This window comes from Epargyreus clarus, unplaced genomic scaffold, assembly GCF_041222505.1.
Source record: "Epargyreus clarus isolate Ecla_fem2 unplaced genomic scaffold, WU_Ecla_fem_2.2 ptg000034l, whole genome shotgun sequence".
In the NCBI taxonomy this organism is placed as follows: Eukaryota; Metazoa; Arthropoda; class Insecta; order Lepidoptera; family Hesperiidae; genus Epargyreus; species Epargyreus clarus.
In genome coordinates this window covers 5,092,760-5,112,620 of record NW_027332239.1, presented here as the reverse complement: position 1 = coordinate 5,112,620, position 19,861 = coordinate 5,092,760, and the positions used below count along the sequence as shown (strand labels likewise).

General features: G+C 34.5%; 1 protein-coding gene across 4 annotated transcripts in view; it reads right to left on the bottom strand.

Moving 5' to 3' along the window:
- Nucleotides 1-666: 666 nt before the first annotated feature.
- The window catches only part of LOC140756006 (uncharacterized), a 115,707-nt gene continuing 96,512 nt past the window's right edge, over nucleotides 667-19,861 (bottom strand). For all 4 annotated transcript variants that reach the window (XM_073091395.1, XM_073091398.1, XM_073091397.1 and 1 more), the window contains exons 12-23: nucleotides 18,662-18,805; nucleotides 18,281-18,370; nucleotides 17,593-17,830; nucleotides 16,476-16,547; nucleotides 16,284-16,396; nucleotides 15,089-15,181; nucleotides 9,444-9,566; nucleotides 9,131-9,261; nucleotides 8,480-8,659; nucleotides 2,399-2,542; nucleotides 1,456-1,536; nucleotides 667-921 (exon numbers count right to left, since the gene is read on the bottom strand). In XM_073091395.1, coding sequence (XP_072947496.1) covers nucleotides 849-921; nucleotides 1,456-1,536; nucleotides 2,399-2,542; nucleotides 8,480-8,659; nucleotides 9,131-9,261; nucleotides 9,444-9,566; nucleotides 15,089-15,181; nucleotides 16,284-16,396; nucleotides 16,476-16,547; nucleotides 17,593-17,830; nucleotides 18,281-18,370; nucleotides 18,662-18,805 — 1,482 coding nt within the window. In that variant the 3' untranslated portion in view covers nucleotides 667-848. The remainder of the gene's footprint in view (nucleotides 922-1,455; nucleotides 1,537-2,398; nucleotides 2,543-8,479; nucleotides 8,660-9,130; nucleotides 9,262-9,443; nucleotides 9,567-15,088; nucleotides 15,182-16,283; nucleotides 16,397-16,475; nucleotides 16,548-17,592; nucleotides 17,831-18,280; nucleotides 18,371-18,661; nucleotides 18,806-19,861) is intronic.

Genomic DNA, 19,861 nt, shown 5'->3' with positions numbered 1-19,861 from the left:
AGACTATTTCGGTCTTCGAAGACAAACTTGCAAAGCCTTGGGGCTGTATTCCTAAACGATAAGTAAGTTACAAAGTTTTAGTTCTAGGGTAATGTTTCTTTGAGACTCCAAAACGTACAAAGACTCGATTCCCCGAAGAATTGGACAGTCGATTAGAATTTGCAAATTGTTTTAACGATAGAACGAAGAGAAATTTAGAGAAGACATTTATATTTGTATATATTAGTAAATTAACTTAACTCTTATTACGAAGAACTTAATTGACGTAGTTAAAATTAATTTAGTTGTTCGCAACTATTTTTAATTTAAACAAGTTTCGTTATAGAAATTAAGAATATGTATTACGTATAGTTTTGCAGTCAATGGATCTATTTTAGGAACTATGCAACGTTTCAGAATAACAGGATCAGAATATGCAGCCTAAAATGGTCGTGGGACAGACAGATTGCTGAAAGAACAAGTAATAAACGAACATAAATAAATCACCTCAATAGGCACCTGGCAGATTGATAATAATATCTTCTAAAGAGAACCATGGCAAACCGTTGGAATCAAGTGGCTTAAAACTTAGTAATATCACGTGCCAAAGATCAATAAATGGATATAACCAACTATAAAGTAAGGAAGTTTTATGAAGGAATATGTTTTGTTTAATGAAGTGTGACTTAAATGGACAAAAAATAGCTTTCATAATATTTGTTGAAAACCGATCTTTTTCAAATGTTGCATGGTTCCATATTGTCGATTATGCTCCACCGGATTTGCGTCGTAACGTCATTACTCCCTACATTTACTTTATTTACAGTCTTCACAATTGTTCTTAATAAATAGCATCCACTCAATATTTATCATTTTTCTCTAGTTGTGTTCCTTTGGTCTTCGATGTCTTTCAGGAAATGTAATTTGTCTGCTACGCGAAACCTGTCAGGGCAAAGCAATATCCAGCGTTATTTCATATGAAATGAATTATGCTAATGGAACAAAGGGAATACAAATTTATTTGGGGGAAAAAATTGTAATATCATTTACACGGGCGACGTAATAGGAATTTGATATTATGCCAATCATATTTTATTTCAAATATTCAAGATATAATTTTTGAAATATAGAATATGGCAACGTAATTGAAGTGTGATATTTCAAAAAGATAAAATTGATTTAGAAACATGAAACGTTTTCATAACGTTATATTTAGTAACGTCTGTAGGTATAGTGTCTTACTTTACATAGGTAGTTATAAATTGTTATCAGTATACTATATTCTTCGCTAAATTCAAGTAATATAGCAGACAAAACCAAAGCTATATTTTATTACATTGCCAAATTACCTACGATATTTTAAATTTTACGTTCCTTATGTAAGTGAGATTCGATGTAATTCGATCAGTATGAGACGACAAAGAACTTATTTATTGTACAAAGTAGTTCATTTACTTTAGTACTTATACCACTTACTTGGATCGTTTTTTTCTTCTTACAGTGCCTACTGGAGTTGCTTCAACACACAGCACTATTAGTCGAGTACTACATGAATACCTGTAATAAACAAAATTGTTACATGTGTGTTCTTCGAAATCCTTTCTGTTATTTTCATTATTTAGAAAATATTGTAATCATTTACTGCCATAAATATGTTACACATATTGGAATAAAAAAGAACATTCAATACCAAATTTCATTCATCAATAAGTACAATCAGCAATAATACTCGAAAGTAATTCGTGATTAACATAGATATCGTTCTCCAAAAAGAAAGCAGTTGTTATCAAATGATTTCATCTGGTTCGTCAATTATGCGCATGTATCCTTACAATGTAAAGGCGTGCTCGGGCACAAACATCCCTTGACCCAGTTACATACTGACTTGGGACGGTACTTTGATTTTAACGCGCCATGTAAGCAGAATTTGGAAAATACCTTTGTCATCTTTTGTGCCAACGTTTCAATTATATATTTAATTTTATTTTCTTTTCATTGGAGAATTCCTAGAAATCTTATTAACCCTAAATTTAACAAGAACCATAATTCTTGCCCATTGTCTGTTTCATGTTCACTTATTATTTGTGACATGTTCTATGAATTCTTTTAACTATTCTACGGATAATTTATATCAGTATGTGGATCAATTAATATCAATTTATTTCTTTCTTCAAACTTGCGTCATGTTTGTTGTGTTTAATGTTGTGTGTGTTGCGTTGCATTTTCTTTATGTAGTTGAATATAGAAAATTCTCCTGAACTTAATGAATATCCTTATGTATGAGTACTTATTCAAGATCAATATTCTAATGTTGATGGTACCATGACACCATCGAATTTTGAACTTACCTGCTTTCGTCGGTCTAACATATCAACGATAATTTGGACTTCATATTTTTAATACCTAATATTATACTCACGTTTCTTGATCCAATAGTTTATTGGATCCCAGCGAAGAAGCAAGCCCGAATTTATCCGGGTTACTGCTGTGCCAAGCATCGCAGTATGCATCCATCGCTGGTTCGCCGTTAGGGCTCGCTCCGTGCCATACAGCTTTCGTTGGCCTGTCGCAAATAACATTAACTGTAAGTTCCTTATCATCTTTCATTCCATATGTAGCGTTTAAAGATAACGTATCATAAATCCTTCTATAATGCTTTATGTAAAATTTCTTGCAAAACGATGCACATGATCTCCAATTGTGTGTTGTCAGTCCATTAGTGTTAGTATTAGAAAATAACATATTCGACTGATACCTAAATTCAATACGCTTTTTCATTCCCGGTAGTACACAGGCTACATCTGAAAGTTTTGACGGATTTTTCCAAATTTTTTTCGGGTTTCACCAGAAGATCAAATAAATGAACATAGACGTGAGAGAAAACAATGTGTCTAAAATAAATTAACAAACAAAACTTCGATCACTAATAAGAACTAGATACACAATCAGCGACAAAAAATGGCGCGACGAAAAGAGCACCCAAATAGACATTTGGGTGCGCTTTTAGGTTAGTAGTGTTTGAACGTTCGGAGAATAAACATGCCTCAGTGCTCGTTCAAAACTGCAAAAATCACACGTCTAGTACGCTAACAAATGATGGAATATCCTATTTTCGGTAAGTATTATTATTATAAGTAGGTAATTGCTATCACTCAATTATAAATACTGCTATTTCGTTCGTAAATAATTTATTTTTAAGTTTTAAAAATTATCAACAAAAATCAACAGAATGTATAAACCATTTAAATTGTAAAGTCTGTTACTAAACGTACAATTCTTACTATTGCAAGCCCACTTGATTTGTTCGGGTTATATGGTGACTCTGTTCTAACTTGAATGGAGACGCTATTGTTTTATATTTTTTTCTTTAATTTAATTTTTTTTTCTTTTTTTTGTTATATAAAAATATTTGTTTTGTATAATAATTAAACATAGGCACTGAGTAAATAGTAAATGAGTGAAATTAAATTATTAAGTAAATTATTATTTAATATATTTTATGATGTCTTTTCATCCAACTGCCGCGACAATAGTCATAGAATTATTATAATAACGTGTATTGTCGAAAGATACACTAAAATAAGATTGCTTAACATAGCCAAAAAAGATACGGAAAAAAAATAAAAATCCATCGAAAAGACTGTTTTCCAATAAACTCACTTTATTCAAGGGAATTAATGGCATCCTGTTGATTCCATATTTTTATTTTTACTCGACTGCCAAGGAAGGGTTATGTTTTTTGCACGTATCTTGTATGTATCTTTATAAGCGGACTTTAGCTGCACTGCATTTTATTCCCTCGGATCTAACATACGGCTGGGTGAATTTCGACAGTTAAGGTGTCATTATATTCGTCTCAAATATCCAAATGTCCTTAGATAGGTGTTGGAAAAAACTCTAAATTTAAGAAGAAATATACAACGGATTTCTGTCACTACAAAGTAAGCAAGTAATTTAATTAAAATAATCAAAAACCCGACTGCACTATAAAGGCTGAAGTAGAATTTTCAAAAACAGTGAAATAGGCGTTTCATCATTTTTTAGCAAGAAAGCCAAAAAAAAAGTTTTATAATAGGTATCTGCTTCAAAAACAAAAGATGTTCAAACAATATTATCCTATTTTATCTTCGTAGGGCTCATTTACGCTATATAAAGAACCTATGTGTAAAATTTCAGCACGCTAAAGATCCGCGGTTTCCCTTTACGTTGGTGTCTGGCGCAGCAACTTACGCATTTAGTCAGACAGTCACCTCGATGTGTTATAAACATGTATATATCATATAATATGTGTGTAATCACCTTTTAATTTCCTTTATTTTGATACCCCACTCCATAGTTTTGGTTAACTTTTTTTAAAACGTGTTACTATTTCGGAAAAACATCCACCATTTGCGATTTATAGAATATATAACTTCAGTAATTCAAAGTTCTATTTCATTATTTTTATCCAACAAGCCAGATACAAAATTTCATAGTGTTTGCGTCAAAATTGACGGTTGTTCAAATTAACTTTTAACCCTTATTTTGCCCTCTATGGGGTTGATTTTTCGGAAAGGGATAAATAGGTGTGTCTTTATTCCTATCCAGAAAGCCAAATACTAAATTTTACAGTAGTTGCTTCAAAATTAAAGAATTTGAAAAAAACTGTCATCCCCTGTTTTACCCTCTTAGGGGTAGAATTTCCAAAAGGCCTTTCTTAGTACTTATTTACGCTATATAGCGAACCCATGTGCAAAATTTCAGAACTCTAAATTAAGCGGTTTTGGCTGTACGTTGATTTCTGAAAAATGAAAAAATCATTTAGTCAGTCAATCAGTCAGTCACCTTGCTATTTTATATATATACAAATTATATGTTTTATAATCCCCGTTTAATTTCCTTTCACTTGATATCATACTCGATAGGTTCGGTTAACTTTTTTTGAAATATTACTATTTCGCGCCAAAAATCCGCCATCTTGATTTTTTTTTCTAACACCTATCTAAGGACACTCGGGTCATTGAGACGAATATAATGACACCTTAATTGTCGACATTCATCCAGCCGTTTGTTAGATCCGATCAAATAAATAAAGACAAACATACAAGATACGCGCGAAAAACATAACCCTTCCTTGGCAGTCAGGTAAAAATAATTGAAATAAATGTTGGTTTACTACATATTTATTTAGTCGTGGGCAATATATTTCGTTGGATAACGGCGTAAACAGCTTGTTGATTTTTTAATTAAATTACTTGTATTTGGTTATATTTTAATTTTAAACTTATTATATTTTTATTATAATAAATTGTGACTGCATATTACTTACTTTCATTGATAAATTATTATTATGTTCATTAAAATTAATTACTTTGACCTAATAAAAATATTAAAAGTAATGACAGTTCGTCTCCACTAATTCCTTGTCCAAGTGACAAACCACGGTCGTCAATTTTTTTTTCTTTGTTTTTAGCGTCAATTTGACGCCACTTTTTAAGTTCATTTTGGTATGGGATTGTGTATCTAGTTCTTATTAGTGATCGAAGAAACAAAAGCATATTTTGGAATCTGCTGCTGTTGACTTTGACTTTTCGTATGACACGATACTTCGCCGAAATATTTTTCAGAATATTCCAACAAAGGACTCCAATATTACGTTGAATTGTATGTGACAGCTTGTAAATGTTTGATGTCGAGCAATTTAATAAAATAAACTTGAAATGCAAAATGTAAATTGATATGAGCTGACTTATTTCAAACCTCGCTTTGATCTAAAGCTGGATGATCCAGAATTCATGTTAACACATTTTTTGGGCCAAATGATTTAAAATATTTTCAAATTTATACCAATTTATGCGATATTTAAATAAATTATGAGGACGCTCAAAAACTATACCAGCATGTAAAATAACATCAAAAAAAGAAATTACAAGAGTATTATAGTTCCTTATCTAAGTAGTTCATATATATAATTTATATTTAGTATATATATGTATACATAAGTATTTATTTATATATGTATGTATAGTATAATATGTAATGTTATTTTAACATCTTTATATAAGTACACACAGATTCTACCATTCTGCACCCCCTATCCACTCACAGGTCTGCTGGAAGAAATTTCTTACAGAAATAAGCAGTACCTTTGTACATACGATTTCTTTATATGTTTTTTTCCTCTTGTATCTATATTGTGTGTGTGCATAAATAATAAATAAATAAATAAATAAATACAATAAAATAAATGTAACATGAAATTTATTTTACTTGTACCATCAAAACTTAAAGTTTACAGCAGTACAAATTTATAATTGAAATGGAATATAATATTATAAACATTCATTATTGTGAACAGTAAAATGAATATGATAAGGATTTATCTCTTGTTATAAATTTAAGCGTAACAACTATACAATAGTACGTTAACAGTGAAATATAATCATGACATTGTTTAAAACTTTACCCATAAACTTTATAATAAAATCTGAGCATGGAATGAGAATGGATAATTATTTCTCCGAACTAGTAATTACGTCGTCTAGAGGGCACTGAAGAACGTATTTGTTTGGCAGTTAAATTAGTAAATATTTAAAGAACAATATAACATAGAAATCAAATATTACATTATAATGAAAAATGTAGCCAGCAGCTGCGAATTTTGGAGTAATAGCTTAGCTTTGTATACGATCCCTTTAGGCAAGTATTATTAAATTGATTAATGTATAGAATTAGAAAATCATTTTCGCTTAGTGGTACCTAATCTTAAAGATGAATTTTATCTCATACTCAAAACACTACAACTACATCCTCAATGGTGTCCTTGTATGCTATGCGTTGTTATGGTCTCCAAATCCAAAAAAAACTAATGAGAGTACACATGTGAATATATTATTTTAAATACGCAAATCTACTTTTATCTTTGGAGAAGTTATGTAATTATAGTTGTGGAGGTAAGGGCTCGTACACAAAATTGCGATGCGACGCGACGCGAATTCGCAACGCAGAAAATTGCGACACGAGTTGCTGCGATGCGATATCGTGCGGCATAGCGTCACCCAGGGTGATCCTTCTTTCGACAACCGTCAACCGTACGGAACGTATTTTGAAAATTAGGTCGTGACATGGATCGTACAAAGAAGTGTGCACTTTTGTTTTTGCTTAGGAGATACAGGAAAGAGTAACAAAGAAGATTTTGAGTTCATCCATTTATCATATATCATTTATTTTATATTTAGTTTTCCAATTTGTCCCGTTCCTCAATCAGTAATATGAAAAGTCAACGTCGTGTGACTTTGTCTTTGTCATTTTTTACAATAAAGTAAACGTCTTTCCACCCTACAAATACAGGTCTGTGCATCTTCCCCACACGCTGTCTCAGGACGAACTAAAAATGGCGTCAACAAGTGTGACGAAACATCGCAGGAATGCGCGATGCGAATTAATTCGCAAGTTTTTGCGACGCGTCGAGGGAGCTCGCAGATTTTTACGATGCGACGTTGCATCGCAGTTTTGTGTACGAGCCCTTTTTCCTGCACAATTATGTTTTTTACTTAATTAATAGAAGCAGCAAATAGGAACGTAGCCCACCTGATATTATCGTCTACAGATCGCTTTAATGATAATCATTTAAGTGCCGTTTTTAACTGCACTCGACGAACAAATAACATGGTTTATTTATTATAAAGCCCACGAGACCACCATTTTGTGCGGTTACGTAGCTGTTACGAAAATGCCCACCAAATTAGAGGAATAAAACCGTAAGTAAGCTTCAGCTGATCTGAACATGACGTTTGATCCCACCAAAGGGCAGACACAGGTACGACAGTGCTGTCACCACATTCAAATAACTTCCACTACCTTCTGAGTGAATGAGCCAGTGAACTGCGTATGAAATGAGTTGCATAATCTTTTAATTTGCCTTTTTATTAGGGTGAAAAAGTTAATGGATTAAAACATTTGCCCATTGTAGTCCACCGGGATGTTGCGGAGAAGAAATGAGGTAATATTTCAAATCTATTCGCCATTGTATTGTTTGTTTCACTCTGTTTTTCTTATTTGCGTGAGAATAATAAAAGTACACCGCGTTAGGGTAAAACGTAGAGTTATTGTTTAAAATTTCTTTTGTTCCCGGATTCGTGTACTATTTTTTTTCTTTCAGGACTGTTAAGCAAAAAGCTGGGTTTATTAGCTTTTACCTTGCCCGGATTGCTACCTCCTGAGGATTAAGTTATAAGAAGGAATAACAGCGACAGTATTAATAACAACAAATGTATAGGTAGACGAGTGCCGTAAGGTACAATTCAAACAACATAGTACAACAAAAACAGAAATAATATGGGTTTTTACCTTACCCAGACTAATAGTCAGGAACGACGTAACTAAACTTATTATCAAAAATTTTATAGCTCTTTTGGAAACTAAAAAATATCCATAATTTTCATGCCGGAACAAAATAGTGAATGTTATTATTGCAAAATGTGTACAAGTCATTAATTTTACAGAGACTTTAAAAACTTACCAGGCAGGATCTGTAAGGACATTCTTCCCATTGAAGCTGTAGATCCTGGGTGCATGAGCGAAGAGGGCACCAGAACCGTCAAACATTTCTCCCCAGGAATTGAAGAGGACATCTCCTCGTGTATTGACCACTGGTATTTCACGGTCCACCCAGCTGACTATCGAATCTATTGTTTGAACCCTGATAAAAAAAAACTTGGTTTGATGAAAAAAATAATTGGTGACAATTTTCAAAAATAATTTTGTGACATCCATAATAATTGTATCATAGATCCAACACTTTGAATATTGTTACTCAGATTCTGATTGCTAATTGAGTTTTGATTGCTTGTTAGATAGAAATTGCAGACATCAATTAATTGCGATTGTTATTGTGCCAGCAACAGCTGCTAATTAAAATGGTGAAGATGGAAATTCACATTATTATACAGCCTTCAGTTCAAAAGTACAAAGGGAACAAAGGGACTTGTTACAAACGTTAAAGAAGATTTCTACTCGCTTCAAATCGGAATAACCTTAAAATTTCGGAATAGGTAAAACATTTTTAAATTCTTAATGCTCCACACTTCCATATTTTAAAATCTCAATTCACCTGAATACGACTAAAGTTCTCAGAAAAGAGCTCTCACATCGACAGATGCATAAATTTTACCTGGATGATATAAAGGCGCGGAAGGTGCCGTCGAGGTCAGCGCGCTGGGCCTGTCGGTGACACTCATAGTTGGTACTGCTCACGCCGTGCATGTCGCCTGTATGAGGTTCGTTGAGTGCAGCGAGACGTAACTGATAATAAATAGGGTTATTAATTTTGTTTTCTATGTTAATCAGAAAATTCTTATGCAGTTCGGTTCATGTTTGACCAAACTTCATAAGAGAGAAAGAGAATAAAATTTCAAAATAGAAGAAAGCGCTATAGAATTAACATCAGTCAATTGTATTGACGTCATGTTTATTTCAATATTTACCACCGGTCCTTCTCCAGCAGGATTCTTGTGATGGACCAGACTGGAAGTTTCTAGAATATTCTGGAGTGGCGTTCGAGTCGGTCCGTTTCCGGGTGGTGTGTGAATTGCCAATAGTGATCCCATCTGTTTAAAAGATATTAACATGGTTAAAATAGTAATTGCCTACTTGAAATCAAGTCAAGAATTTTATTTGTCATGTCCAGTTTATGATCAGTGTACTTCTAACCAATGAAAAAGTTTTACATTTTATTTTGTGTTGTATTTGTTTCCATTTTTAGACGCTTTTATTTAACTCTTTTTTATATTTACTAACTTTGTTAACCTTTTGCATAATATATTACTTTTAAATTTTTAAGTAAAACTTCTGTAGACTTGTTTTGTACTTGTCCTAAGGGACTTGTCCTTAAACCGTACCGGAAGTAAAGAAAGCGGCTTTTGTATGCAAATATTCATTAACATTTTAACTTTTAAATTGCGTACAAATAATATAGATGTTCTCAGAATAACGTCAACCACTACAAATAACAAAAACAGATGATAGTTAAAAACAGGAACATATTTATAACGACTTCACTTTATTTATAGAGTGCATTAATAACAAGTAGTAATCAAATTTGAAACATAAAAGCGTATCAGAATAAAATCTCTTCTAATTGCATGTGTAGATGTCATGTTTGTATGCAGCAGTGATTCCGCATTGTATTTGTGTCATGCACTCACATTCACTTTTCATTGTGTTGTGTAATTAGTTCCGTTGAGGGCTATTAAATTATTTTTTCAAGTTGCCTTTTAACCTAAATAGAAATTTAATTACAGTATCATGTACTGTAATAGTATGATACGTGTTCGTGAATTGCGTTCTACTTCATGCTATATTCAAATCAAATTGACATTTTCGTGACAATGCTACACTGAAGTATGCAGTCTAGTTGATGGGAAATGTACTGTGCCCTTAGTATGAGTTTGTACGTTTTTACAAATGTGACTGTTCTTGTATTTGTTTACGTATTTGCCCATACAATTCCAATCAGCGGCCCTAGCAGACTGTATCAGAACTGATTAGAAATGTATGGGAAATACGTACACAAAAACAAAAACAGTCATTTTTGACAAAACGTAAAAACTCATACTAAAAGTACTGCACCCTTACCATGAGTTTTTACGTTTTGACAAATATTACTGTTTTTGTATTTGTTTACGTATTTGCCCATACAAATTCCAATCAGCGCCCCTAGCGGATTTTATCAGAACTATAGTGTCAGTAACGTAACATTAAATGTCTAAATTGACAAAAGGACGTTTTATGTTTTGTCTTTCTTTTTTGCGAACATGTGAGGCAGACAAAACGACTTGAGCACTTACTTATTGTTACGGTTACTCAGTCTACTGAAGCAAACGGAACAGGATTATGGATTGAGTAAACGTAACGTAAAATTGTGGGATGTTTTGAAAACTCATGGTAAGGGTACTGAAAGCCGAATATTTCTTTTGTTTATAACGAAACAACTGTATTTGGAAGGAACTCTAACAGATGGCCTATTTATACAACTGTAGGACTACCATGAGTTTACAAAAGTATTACTCGATAGCGACTGCGTAAAATAAATGTATGAAAAATTGTACAGCGCCTCTGGTGGTTACTCGTAGAACTAAAATCCGTAGTGACGTAACTCGATACGTAAAAAACCTATCGAAATCAAATCGCTAGCGAATGTCATTATGATCTATTGCCATACAAATTCGGTCCCATGAGTCATTAATTTGACAGACGTTGTCAAGAAATACCGTAACGATAGTAGTTATGTTATTTACTAGCAAAATGACAATAGTTTTCTATTTACCATTTCTATAGTGGCGTTTCTATGCCAACTCATGGTAATGCTACAGTACTGTCTATTTTTGGTAAAACAGGAGTGTTAAGCGTTTGTGGTTTGAGGGATGCGATAAGATGCAGGGCGTTCCAGTTAATTCTTCTGGGGTAGCAACGCATCTGTGTCCGACCTTAGGTAATAACATAATCTTATCTGGGGTTGAGTACACATGTCCCATCCACCTCCACTATCAAGTGGACTACATGCTCATTTGCTTTGTCTAAACCCATTAGAAACAGTCGCTACTACAACGATAAAAAGATGTAGTTACTCATCATCATGACTACTTAATACTGCCCCAAAGCTGGGCATTGGTTATTTTCTCGGCTGATAATAGAATTACCGTAAAAGCTGATGATAATTAGTTTCTAACTTCGGCGTAAAAGCGAGCGGTAATTTGCTTTTCTCATGTGCTTTCTATAACTAGAAATATTATTATAGTTTTGTCTGAGATTTTAATACCATCACCAACACAAAAATCCAAAAATCTATACAAATTCATGTTGCCCTCCATACAATGTGAATAATAGTAATGACATTTTGAAAATTTACACAAAAAATATCCGTCTGGCTAATTAATAACTCCGAATTTAACCTGCAGATTTTTTTCAATAGGTATAGTCCCAGCCTAACTGCTAGTCCGCTCTGAAGTTGTTGCGAGCAGGTGTGATACAATTTGCTATGGCGACGTGATTCATTTCTATATTCAGAGCGAACTAGCAGTTTTACGCGAACTATACCATCTTGATTCTTCCATTACAGTGATTTTTTAATATACGATACGGTACATGTGATAAAAAATCGTAAATATAAAACAATTATTTAATTCTAACCCGTTTCGCGAAGTAAGCAATTGAATGCAATGAATTCTCGTTTTTAGGTACCTAAATAAATCTTTCAACAGTTTCAGTAGCCATACAAGTATTTTCCTGAGAATTTTAACTGACTTAGGTCTAAGCCCATTGGGATGGAGTGAGTTCCGTTTAAATAAATGGATAGCGGAAAAAGGACGATATTCCCTAAAGGACGCAAAGTGGATGTTTTTTCGCCTTCAGGAATAAGATTACCTTAAACCCGTACAGAAATATATCCAATTGAAACTGTCAAGTTTATTTTCGTTCTCTGAAGGTATTACAACTTTTGAAACACTTTAATAATAACTCCAGCAGTGAAGAAAATATTATTGCAAACATTTTTTATTATCATTTTTTCTAATATTGTGAAATTCTTTTTCTATTCTAGTACTGAGTCTGTCCTTTTTTTTTAGCGCGTTACCCCGTCGGGCTCCGTCCAGGTGAGCCTGCCGCTCGCCACACCATCTGTTGTACACGACGGTATGCGACCACACATGCCGCCGTCCTTCCCGGGGTTGCTGGCCGGGCGGTTTGAGCTCCCACTCTTGCCGCCCGCAACCCCGGAAGCCCCTTTTAGTCGCCTCTTACGACAGGCAGGGGATACCGTAGCCCTATTCTAGTCCCGGAACTACAGGGATACCGCGCCGGGGGCCCTTACCTACGGCCGCGGCGACTCCTCCTCCGAGCCGGTTCAGCGCGCTCCGTAGCTCGTTCGGCGTCTTCCTTCGCAGACATGACCACGTCGCAGTAGGTGATCATGCCGTTCCAGGCTTCGCTGCGCTGAACCATCGCCCCAACGATGGCTGACGGAGACAGATCCTGTCCCACTTTTTCGACGAGGATCCGCCGCTGCGACTCCACGCAGCGAGTGCTGTGCGGAGTCCTCGTCGTGCCCACAGTGATGGCACTGGTCCGTCTCCTCTCTTTGTATCCTATTCAGATACTCACCGAAACAGCCATGTCCGGTGAGTATCTAAGTAAGCCGGTAGGTCACTCTACCAGCCAGGCTCGAAAGTGCGGTAAGATAGCGTCAACCACCCTTTGGCGTATGTTCCGAGGCTCCTGGAGCCGTTCGCGCCAGCACCTCAGAGCGCGCCATCTGGCTCTCCTCCGAAGCGCTCCGGTCGTCTCTTCGTTGAAGGGTTCAGTCCCTGACGGAGGACGCGGATCTTATGGAAGACTCGTGCATCCATATCCGCCTGAATGTCCAGGGGCGGAAACCGCCCGAGGACTGTCACCGCCTCATACGATATGGTACGATACCCACGGGCGACTCTGATTGCGATCGTACGTTGCGCGGAATTCAGCTTCCACGCACGACGCCGGCTGGCAGACAACTTGTCCGACCACACCGGCGCACCGTAGAGCGCAATCGAGCGTATCACACCCGCGTAGAGGCGGCGGACTTTCCCTTGGTCCCCCGAGATTTGGCAGCAGTCTGTGCATAACACCCGCTACCTTACATACCCTACAAATGGAGGCAGTCACGTATTTAATATGAATAAATTAAAATAAGATTCTAAGCAGATATCCAATTGAATAGGTACTCTAATGAGATCCTTCAAATGAGATATTCTTTTAAAGGACCTCCTAACTTGTAATTGGATTAATTTTGATAAAATGAGATTATTTCAGCAAGCGAGTCAGTAGTTAATTATGGAGCTTTATTATCCAGTATTAATATTTAATTCCTGTATTCTGGAGGTCTAGAATGTTTGATAAAGAATGAGGTGTTTGAAGAAGCGTATGGTTAATATTATTCGACTAACTAGTTACCACTTTCACTTGGTTGATTATGGCCTAAATTCTTGTTAAACAAATGTTAAAAGAAATTTCTTCTTCTTCTTGAAAGAAAATGCCTCTTACAAGTTTCTAGCGCTTATCTATGATCTTAAATGTATGGCTTCAGCTCCTTGTATAGTGTATGTACACGTGTAAAGTACTCGTTATGTACTCTATAAGTACCCATAATATACATTTTAATAAAAGATAACTTTCTGACCGGGAGCCGAACCCGGAAGCATGCATCTATGTATTATTTGACCGCTCCGCCACGCGATCGCTTATGTTTTGATCCAAACGAACACCCATTAAAAGCCAACCAAAAATTCTTACTCAGAATATAGTTTCATAATACCACAATATAACTACAATCTTCATTCTAGCAGTATCCGCTTCCGATATTAAATTTTACTTTCACAGCGTTATTACTGCCGATCCAATTATCTAGCCACAACTGAAAATTAACTATATATTGAAACCACGTAAACCACCAACACGTTACTAGCGGAAATTGCTGGAATTAAATATTATTCACTAGCGCCAGCCTCTGACTTTTACTTACATTACTTTCATTATAGTTAAAATGTATTAAGTTTCAGTTTGCATTCACTTTGTGCCTTTGATTTAGGTACATACAATAAAAAATAATACAACATTTCATGACGTAACGGAATTCTAATTAAAAAGCACGTTTACTTAAAATAAGCAAATACTTCACCTGATGGTGAGCGGTCATGGCTAGTTTATGTCATGGCTATCTTTAAAACCAACTTCAAAAAGAATCGGAACGCCTCCCGATAATATTTCTACTGCCATAGGCTTCAAACCAGATCACTCTTTTTTAAAGTAAAACATTGAAGTAGCAAGTGAGCACGCGGTCCATCATGGTCGCAGTTCTGACAGTAAATGGCTGCTACCACCCGTGGACATCTGTAATAAATCCTAGAGTGGATGAGATTCCTGTCTTTAGTCGTTGAAACGCCTCCAATAAGTATGTTTCCCTTACATAGCGACGCTTAAAACTGCGGTTACTTGGCAATAATCCGTTTGTTGGCGGTACGACCGTAATCAAATCACTCGGAGTACAAAAAATAAAATATGTATAGTATATGTTTACAATATAAAAAGTAATACTCACAGCTACATATTGCCAGCCATTGTTAACACGGACGAGTAGGGCTTGTTCCTGTATCACGTACGCCAGAGTACCTCGAGGGCAATTTGTTCCCAACTACGTCAAACATGGCATCCGATTAATATACGGAACAATAGATATAGCAGAAATAACTTTTCGTTATTAAAATTTGTTGTTGGCACTTTACTTGGCGTATATTTAGCATATTTGGCCAGCAACAATTTCATTTATTGTAATTACATTTATAAATAGACACGTTTTCTCCGCCTATTATTTTAATAATAAGAGCTTATTTGATTGTATAGATACCGTGTTTGTCAACGTCATGAATATCTATTAAGTTAAGAGATATTAGCACACAAATACGCTATGCAAAGTGCCAGCAAAGTAATAAAGTTTAAGATATTTCATGTAGTTTGTAGATAAATTGATTTGTGGTGAAACTGTTTTTTTTTAAAAGATGTAGTTAGCACCATTAGCACGGGCATAATAGAAATGTGCCATATCTCTATTATATCCGTGTAAAATCACAAGACCTACGGATTTAATAAAAACAGGACTAGGGTATCCAGCAGGAATCATATTCAGTGTGCCCCGAAGGCATTAGGATTCAATTCGCGTAAAATATGAAATTCATTTCAGAACACATTCGCCAAGAGAGTTGCCAAGAAAACCACAAATGTTCATCAAATATCTATTCGAAATGTTGGAGATTATTTAATTAAGTCAATTTACTTGAAATATCTGAAAATAGTGGCATAAGTGTTTGAGATCATTATTTTTAGATTTTCATTATAATTAATTAGCTACTTACTACTTAGTAAACATATTATAGAAAGTATTTCGGACCACACTCACCATGAAAGGAAAACAAAATCTGTTTATACGGCAAATATCTTTTCCAAGATTAAAATGAAACACGACGTCAGGTCTTGCAAGATACTAATGCCATTCAAATAAAATTATGAAACTTTAAACGCAGAGACGAAGTTATTATTTGTTGTTGAAGTAGCGAACGTCAAACAAGACTTCTCTAAGCATTTGTTAGACGTTCCGTTTATTTTTAGTCTGACATTTTAAAGTTTTGATCCTATATTTTTATGAAGACATTTTTTAATAATATTATGGATTAAGGAATAAGCTGATGGATATTTAAGATAGATCTGTACTTAATATTAAAATAAACAACAAAACTTACCCGTATTAACGAATCTGTAGTCTTAAACAAGATAGTTCCTACAATAGCACGTCCATCTTCATCATCCTCAAATTCAGCATTTTCTCCCAAAATATCCAATGAATCACGAAAACCTAAATGAAAAATGCATAAAGTTGTCATATTAACTCTCTCTTTGATGAACTAAATTTAATAAAGTTAATTAGTACTTACCGTATTGTTCTTGTGGATATTGCATGAGATGATTCAAACTTCTTAATATTTGTAATGGATCGCGTTGTTTTCCTGTTAATCAAAACACCAATCTATATTATTATAATAGCAAAAGTTTGGATGGATGTTTGTTAATCAATCACGCCAGAATGAATCTCCATGAAATTTGGTACACAAATAGAGTATAGTCTAGAATAGCACATATACTTATTTTACAATCCGGAAAATGTACGAGTCCTATGGGATAACACAGTAACTAATATTATAATATTTTTAAACTCGAGTGAAACCGCAGGTACAGCTTTTATAAATAAAAATGAACAAAATGATTTAAACAAATCAGTACAAATTGGAATCAATGAACTGAGTGTACGCAAAAGAGTGATAAAAGAAAACCTACACTCGTACTTTAACGATATTAAATAGAAAAGTCTTTACGCTAATTCCAATTTGAATTCTTTTCCAACTTCACACCTTTTATTTACTGTCGCTTTAAGTGAAAAACTTTCAAAGAGATCGGCAAAAGAAAATGCAAATCGAATAAGGATCGGACTGAATACCGATCGCGAATAAACAGCCTTAATCCCAAATGAATTTTGGACGCCGAATATCTGGGTATTATGAAATTATGGAAACAAGCGAAATTGGTTTCAATGGCAGTCAGCAATTGGTACACTAATGTTGGTATTGTTTCGTACAATGTTCTCATTTCATTTCGACCCACAAAATCACAGAAATAAAATTTTCCATACGTGATAGAACTAATTGCTTAGACCACAATCATTATTCAAATTATCAACATTAGAAAGTTTGTGTCCACAATATTTGAAAAGTACCTAGTTGTTAGATTTCATGATGCCTTTCAACGTGAAACTTTTTTTAACTTCCCTGATCAAAATTAATGTCAAAAAGAGGCATAGCGAGCCGCGTCCGAAATATTTTGATTCAGCGATGCCATTGCTAATCAAAAGGAAATCATTTCTTATTACTTTTACGAATTATTGTCTTTTCCTTTTCGAAATTAATATATCATACCCAGTAAATGTGCACATTAATTAGCAAACGAATTAAGATGAAAAGGAAGATACGATAAGGAAATGGTACCCTAATGACTCACCTGTGCCGGGCTCGCGTCGATTAATCCCAGGGCTATCGGTCAATGTGTCGATCGGCACTTCGTTAAACGGACCCCCAGGGGGACCTGGAGGACCTGGGGGTCCCGGGGGTCCAGGGACGGGTAAGTATTGTATATTGCTTGCGGGGGTCCCAGGCGATCCCGGTGGACCTCTCAGCCCTTCTTTCCCTGGCACGCCCGGGGAGCCATCGAAACCTCTGTCGCCCTTCTCGCCTTTTACCTTTATGGAAACATTCATCAATTTATTAGCATGTTGAATAAATATGTCAAACAATTCTATTAATATTAAGTTAACTTGGCATTAGTTGTACGTTTTGAGAAAAAACACATTTAATACGCTAAATACGGCGCATAATACTGTGCGCTCATATTTCATCATATTTAATATTTGTGTTATAGTAACTACAGTTCAAAATATAAACCGAACTAAACTGTCTACACTAAAATAAAGCTTTATTTATTTACTCATGTCAATATTTAAAACTTTTGCGTCAAGGTATAACAGTTCAGTTTTCCCATTATTATTCTGTGCCATATTCGCCTGACATTAAAATACGAAGCATAAATTTAATTACGTAAGTGAGAGTTTTAAATTTTCATCATCTAACATACATCTGAATGCAAACATGTCTCTCATCGCTGTTATAAAAAGTATTTTAATATACATTACCTTGTCAAGGTCAGCTGGAGCGATGCCAGGATCGCCTTTCTCACCTTTCGGTCCCACCGGACCTGGCTGCCCAGCGGCGCCAGGTGGACCCTGTAATAAATGTCTTTTTTATACCTCCCTAAAATTGATTGATGAGTTTCATAACTTGTTTCTCTTTTGTTTCATTTTTATCGCCAAGCCGGTTTGGCGGATGAAGTAGTTCTATATTTGTTTTAGATGCTTCTATTTCATAAGATTCCAAGAATTAATTCGAAATTAATTTAAGTGTCTAAATGTTATGATCATTGATGTCAACAACAAGTTTCATTACACGTCTTTTAACATGCACAACTCCCCAAAATATTAGATTAAAATACAAATTACTCGATTTCGTTCACCTACCGTCCATCCTGGTAATCCAATATCTCCAGACGTTCCATCAGTTCCCGGAGTACCTGGCGGTCCTGGTACGCCTGGTGGACCTCTAGGTCCTGGTGGTCCAGGGTGGCCACGCTTACCTCGTGGACCGACTTCTCCTTTTTCGCCCTATTAAAAAAAATAATAACAGAAGTCGGTTAACAATCATTGTGAATCAGACTATAGTATATATGTACTTCTCCTGAGTCCGAAGGTGGGCGTAAATAGCTGCAATACAGTTTTATAACTATAGCAGCTGTTTACGATATTAAGTTTGCCTATATTTATATAGGTATATAATGATGAATAAAATCTTTGAAATCATATTATGTTTCTTAACCTCAAATGTTAATACATAATTAATTATTTATCTTGTTTTTATTTATTTAAGTAGTACGAGTATAATAATTAATCATTTTCTCTCTTATCTGAAAATGTTCCTAATTTAATATTGAAAATTTATCTCATTTTACTATTTCGTTAAAATTAATTTGATTCGCGTTGTAGCTTACGTTTCAAAGTAAACTAATTACTGTTTGAAAAAATATCATTTCCTTAATTTATTTAAACATTAATTATTTTTGCTGAAGACATATCTCATTTCAGGTTTTAATTACTTTAGCTTTGTATTATTAAATATAGGTACGAGACGTTCATATTATATTTTATTTCTTTATTCAAATGAAGTTTTATTTTTCCTTCTAGAAAGTATTTAGACACATATTCGTAGTAAACAATATTTTAACAGAGCCATTCATTCTTTACCACCCTACTCGTAATAGTAGGCAGTAAATATCAATATTTGAAGTAAGTATTAAAAAAAGTTAATTAATGTTATCTATTATATTTTGGAACAGAGTATACAAATTTATCAAGGATGAATTTGGAAGATAATTAGGAAGTTTTCAGAAATTAACAAGTATCAATTAATATTTCAACTGCGCATTTGTTAATTATGTGTGTTTGTTAAACATTCTACATTTACCTTAACGCAATATGTCTATAATATATCTAAGATAGAATTCCTGTTCTACTTGTTATTAAGTTGGGCATAGATGATTATGAGTATATGGAATAATTTTGGTTTACATTAAAATTTTAATTATTGAAAGAAACAAACATTTTTTTACAAGTTACTCATTGCACTTTGCTAGCTACAGCTCATAAAACTGTACATCATAAAGA